General features: G+C 32.2%; 1 protein-coding gene across 1 annotated transcript; it reads left to right on the forward strand.

Moving 5' to 3' along the window:
- Positions 1-4,376: 4,376 nt before the first annotated feature.
- Positions 4,377-6,079, forward strand: LOC143560462 (small ribosomal subunit protein uS15-like). The gene is made up of 5 exons (XM_077048761.1): positions 4,377-4,457; positions 4,523-4,595; positions 5,005-5,143; positions 5,223-5,409; positions 5,851-6,079. The coding sequence occupies exons 1-5, from the start codon at positions 4,435-4,437 to the stop codon at positions 5,882-5,884; spliced, it is 456 nt and encodes a 151-aa protein (XP_076904876.1). The 5' UTR covers positions 4,377-4,434; the 3' UTR covers positions 5,885-6,079.
- The last annotated feature ends 326 nt before the right edge of the window (positions 6,080-6,405 follow it).

The following is a 6,405-nucleotide window of genomic DNA, read 5'->3' on the forward strand; positions in this document are numbered from 1 at the left end:
ATATATATATATATATATATATATATATATATATATATAAGGTGATATAAAAGTTGTAAAAGCTAAGACGAAAATGAGTCTTTATAATGAACCAAAAAATTGGGGTTATTAAGCGAGTTGATATATATTTATACATACATTCATACATACATACATATATGTATATATAAAGAGTTCTATGAAAAAATAAAGTTCAAAGACGAGAAAACCACAAGACTAGAGGCTCGGTTTAACCAACTTTCGTTTATTAAAAGTTATAAACATAAATTAATATAAAAGAAAGTTGTTTAAAGTGTTTTAAAAATATATAATCCAAAACCGCGTCTAGGGCGGCTCGAACCCGCGCCTGGCCAGTCTTTAATGGATTTATACAAACATGCACCAGCCCTATAACTTGTATGGGAAGCAGGTTTCGTAATAAACATACAGGTAGTCCCAAGAACACCCCCAAATCAAAACGAACCATAGATCTGGGTTTGTGTAATTCGTTCAAAGTTGATTCAATTAGAGTTAGGGTTTTTGTTTGATGATTACAAACGATTGATAAGCAATGATTAATTATCGTAATTGATGAAGTAATGAGTGAGGACGTTCGATTAGGGTTACGGCTCAATAGTTGAGTGCGAAATCAATCGTAACAGCAGCGAAAGGGTTAATTGGCTTAGGGTTTTAGGTCGCAACGTATTGAGGGAGGTGTGCACAGGTTTAATTGAAAAATGGTGACATATTTATAGTGGTTTAGGAGTTTGTTAGCCACGGTTCGTTTATTAACGAGTCATACTGTCCTAGTTAATCAATTACCAAGTATAGGCGTTTTAGGTTGATAGATGATTTGGTAAGATCGATTTGGATTAATTATGCCCAAAAATTGAGGTCCAAGAAAGGGGGGGTCTGGCGTCGGCAGTGAGAGGGAGAAGGAGGAGGGAAAGAGGATGAATATTATTTGCAACCAGGTCCTCGATCTATGGTTGATGGTTCAAAAGTGAATTAAAGTTATTGAGGGGTTAATTTTGTACATGAAACATAGTTATAATCAAATAAATAAATAAAATATTAAACATAACGAACTTTATTGATAAAATACCCGAACCCGAACCCGGGTCGGGTAATGATTACAAAACCGAAAAAGGAACGGAAAACCCGAAATGTTAGCCGAACATGTCCGACCCATTGTCGGTAATAACTGATCACGTAATATGTTAGTTTTTTTTTAAAATTAATAAACTATAGCAATACTATACTCAAATTAAAGAGAACAAAATGCTCGTTTTTATGGTGTAATTTTTTTAGAAAAAATATTAATGTGTGAAAAAGTTACGACTGTTAAAAATTCTTGAAATAGGTGGTTTATAATTAGGAGGGAAATGTGTAACTATTTAATATATTACCAAAGCTTGATTGAAGTTGAATGACCATTATTGTATATTATTTTAGAATAAACAAAGACTATTTTACCCTTACATTATTAAAATTATATGCATTGTTATTTGTACTATATACAACAAGAGTGATATCACTTAAAATTTAAGAGGTCCCTCACTCTTATATCATATATAGATATATAGATTATATATAGAATTAGGCGCGAGAAAAAGTAAGAATAAATCTCAACAATTAAATTATTAGTTAATGTTTAAAACAATATGTGATGTGTACATGTTTTTTCCCAAACTGGTGTTATACCTAATCACTTTGGTTAACATGGGTCAAAATCGGTTCAGGTCACAAACCAGTTATGGAGGAACATATTCAAACCATATACAAATTAGTTTGGTTCGAGTTGAAGCTGGCTTGTGGTCCAAATTGCTGGCATGTTGGAACTAGGTTGGGCAACCCGGTTCAGGTTGTAAACCTTTTTAGTGATGCCAGGGAAAGCTAATATACAAACTGTCACACCCCGATCAAAGGAGTCGGAACATGCCAGGGTTGCAACGAACTACCCATGAACACAAGACACTATTAAAGTGATAATATTTAAACAACTCATTAATTTCATTCAATCACTAAAATTACACATCTTGTTCATACAAATAATACCAAATATAAGAATTTAAATGTTCATTCTTCTATTAACCTAAACGGTCTCAAATAAGATAGCTTCAAACTCCAATCAACCAATAATTAAACCTATAACAATGCATAAAATAATATTTGTCAACATGACTATTGGTGAGCAATTTCATAGTTTTGAGTATATATAATATGAGGCGAAATCCACAAACGTATATGAGACTATAAATAAAAGCATCAATTGAGGTATATAAATCATAAATAACTGAGGATCCTTTCTAATCGGTAACAACCGACATACTCGGGTAATGAGGCCCTATTCTACTAGCTCAAGGCTTAAGTAGTTATGGGTGCGTATGATCATACTTATTGAGGCTCAACAACAACATAAAATAAACACTCGTGCACGTAAAGCATATGAAACATATAACACACAATAGAACAAGTATTCTAAGTATCATACAACCTATAGTTTGTGGTTTGAGGATAGAGAATTATAAATCATTCTTGTTTGAATAGGTATGCATGTTACCCCCAAAGTATAAAAATGAAAACGGGGGATGAAATGTACTCACGTGAAATAAGTAACTTGAAGGATAGTTTGCGATAAAACGGGGAATGGTAAGTTCAACGGGAAAGACCTAGATTAAAAAGGATCTTGAGTTAGTAGATGGTTTTAAAAGCTTTAAAGCAAAATAACTTGACAAGTAAAATAAATAATTAAAGTTTGAGAGTTAAAGTGTAAATACATAAGAATTAAAGTAATGGTTTTAGAAAAGTAAGTTTACTCGAAATCGGGTCTCGGTATTTTATTCATTAGTTTTACTTAATCTTTGTTAACTAAATATTTGGGTGAGGTTGCAATATTGAAAGATCCTTTGTTAGATAGATACCAAAACAAAATCTTACGAGTGTTCGGATTTGTTGGTTCGAGTCTTGATAATTGGTCAAGCTCGAAGCCAAGATTCCAAAGTAATAAATGTTATGATATAACTCAATGAAATCAAAAAGAAACTTAATCAAGTGTGTAGTTCTATTAAGGAGAACCTCGACGTCCGTTAACCAGGTGTTTGGTTTTGTCGGTCCAAACTTGTTATGAGATCAAGTTGAATCCGACATGCCAAGTATTTTGAGAAAATAGTTAAAATTAGTTTATAATATAGTTTTACAGAAAAATACGAGATTCGGTGGCCCAAAACACAACTAGTGTGTCTTAAGCGAGTAAACTCGGTTTAGTTCGGTCTTGGTTCGATCCTTGATTCGGAATAAGAACGAATATGGTTATCACATACCCAATACCATAGACCTTAATAAAATGAACGCAGAATTTATAATAAACAAATCTTACATGTAACATATTATTAAATCATTTTAAATATAAAGCATATAAACGAGAGTTTGGTCTTGGTTCGGTCCTTGACTCAGAATAAGACCGAGGATGATTACCACATACCCAATACCATAGAACTCATTAGAACAAACTTAGAAATGATAATACTCAAGTCTTACATACAATATGTTAACAATAAAGTATTTAAATAAAAGTTCGGTTTTGGTTCGACTCTTGACTCGGGATGAAACCGAGAATGGCGACCACATACCCAATACCATAGAACTCATTAAATTGATTTGAAAACTAAAGTAATTAGAAACTAAACAACATTAGTAAGTTTGCATAAAATTAAAACATAAATTAAAGCAGTATTAATTTGACCTTGAAGAGTTAAACTATCAAGAACTTGAAGAATGAATACTTGGATATTAGATTGAGAGAGTTTGGAGAAGAAAGAGCAAACCAAAATGGGTGCTTGAGACTTGTGTCTATAGTGGAAAAAGTATATGTTACTCATAAGGGATATACATGCATTTCATTGGTTAAAAATGGTCAAAGAATGCACAAAACAAGAAGAGGTGTTTGACACAATTAGTCCTTTAAGTTTGTTTTAAGTCGTTTTTAGCCATAAAGATGTGTTTTAACGTACTGAAAATGATGTTTTCTTGATCCGACATTTGTGTAACATAAACGAACATAAAACCCAACATTTTTTTTATAACGACGGATCTGAAAGACCTAAAACGAGTCGGGTTATACCTGAAACGGATCCAAAAAACCCAACAAACCGGTTGAAGTTGGTTGGTCAGGTTATTCCAGAACCCTTTTTTAACACCTCTAAGAAAGCTAGGTAAATTTTATTCTAACCATAATCATTTTTTTTTTTATCATAATATCACAGTTCAAATGCATTGAGCCCAATTACCATGACACGAAGCCCAACTCATCTAACAACCGCCCGCGCCTCTACTGGAATACCCTTAAATCCATACGATAAAATTCATCGATCCGTAAGTTTTCCCTTTGGGCCTCCATTTGCATATCTAGGGTTTTGTTCTTCATCCACCGGCGCAGCAGCAGCAGCAGTCATCATGGGTCGTATGCACAGCAAAGGGTAAATATAATTGATTTTATTAGTAGACTCAATCAATTACTAATTGATCATTGTCTGATTTACAGAAAGGGTATTTCTGCATCAGCCAAGCCCTACAAGAGGTCTCCACCAAGCTGGTTGAAGATCTCTGCTCAGGATGTATGTTTTTTTTAATTTACGTTTTTCATTTTTATTTTGTTTTATGTTTATTGGTTATTTTTATTAACTGCTGGATATACTTTAATCCATTGCCTTTAGATTTTGATTTATGTTTATTTAAATTTTGTTTTGAACCATGACTTTTGTGATTATTACCTAGTGCGTTTATCCAAGTTAAAATGCAAATGAAACTGATAAAGATTATTCATTTTATTTTTTACTTTTATAAAATGAAATTAGTGATAGGTGCTCAAACTGTCAAATTGCTAAAAATTGAACAATATAGTTATTGAAGTAAAGTCTAAGGTTTTACATTTTGTTTAGTTTTTACATTTTTTACTTTCTGCTCAACAAGATTATATTGTTAACAATTTTTATTTGATTATAAAAGTTTTATTAAATTTATCAGGTTCAAGACAGCATCTGCAAGTTTGCAAAGAAGGGTCTCACACCGTCTCAAATCGGTGTCATTCTTCGTGACTCTCATGGTATTGCTCAGGTCAACAGTGTGACTGGAAGCAAGATTCTTAGAATTCTCAAGGCACATGGTATGTGTTATACCATCATTCTAGTACATTAATACTTTAACCGTTGTATTGTTATTCATATTATAATACACCTTAACAGGGCTTGCTCCTGAAATCCCTGAGGATTTGTACCACCTGATCAAGAAGGCGGTTGCTATCAGAAAGCATCTTGAGAGGAACAGGAAGGACAAAGATTCCAAGTTCAGGTTGATTCTTGTTGAGAGCAGGATTCACCGACTTGCCCGTTACTACAAGAAAACCAAGAAGCTTCCACCAGTCTGGAAATAGTATGTTATTAATCTTTTTCTTTTTATATTTTTGTTCATTTTCATTAAAGCACTTGTGTTCCTATAAACTGACTAGAAGTTTGTTGCAAGTTTAATCAAACTGAAACTAGGTTGCCCATTTTGTCAGTTTTGAGATTTTCATAGTTTGGTTTATGGGTCAGTGTTTGCTGGTTTTGATTCGGGTGACGGTTATTTGACAGTTAGAAACATAGAACTTGCCAGTAAATTAACCTGATTGTTTGAATTTATTCATATATTCAGAAAATAAGTTTACAGTTTACTGCCAAAATTATTTCATATATTTTATTTTTATTATAAGCTTTTAAAATATGTTTAAATTGTCGAACTACTTAAAGTTTCCTGTCTTTTTGCCTTGTTTGGTTTAGATAGTTTTAATTGTAAATGTTTAGTTGTATACTAATTACTGTTTTGTATTTGCAGTGAGTCAACCACAGCTAGCACTCTTGTTGCTTAGAGAATCTGTTTAAGTTGTGGAACCTAGTCTTGAAGTTCAGGTTATCTTGTTAAGAGTTGTTTATGGTTTCTATCAAAAAAGATTTTGTGTTGTTTGGAAGAACTTGTTAAAGATGTAGTACTTTTTCACATTAACAGTTGGGTTTTGTGAGCAAAATTGTTGGAAGTTGGTTTATTTTGGTAATTATTCCGTTTACTTATGTTATGTAGTGTTAGCAGTTTTATCGTATTATAAATTATGATCCTTAAAAGTTAAAATCAAGTTATTTGTTTTTATTAAGTGTTCAAATCTAGCTTTTTTATGTCCCTGTTAAATTGTTGATTGGTATTGCATATCATAGACAATACAAAAAAGTATATGTTTCATGCCTTAAAACTTTATGGGTAGTTTGGATAACTACTTTTGTTAAATTTTTATGAACAGTGATTATGAAAGTTTTTATGAGTAGCTTATGTAAAATGATCACTATTCTCATTTCTCAGTGTAGGGAAAAATTGGGTATTTCAGTTAACTTATTTTTG

Source organism: Bidens hawaiensis, unplaced genomic scaffold, assembly GCF_021521415.1.
Source record: "Bidens hawaiensis isolate Kalapana, Puna unplaced genomic scaffold, B.hawaiensis_p1.1 tig00020336_1, whole genome shotgun sequence".
NCBI classification, from domain to species: domain Eukaryota; kingdom Viridiplantae; phylum Streptophyta; class Magnoliopsida; order Asterales; family Asteraceae; genus Bidens; species Bidens hawaiensis.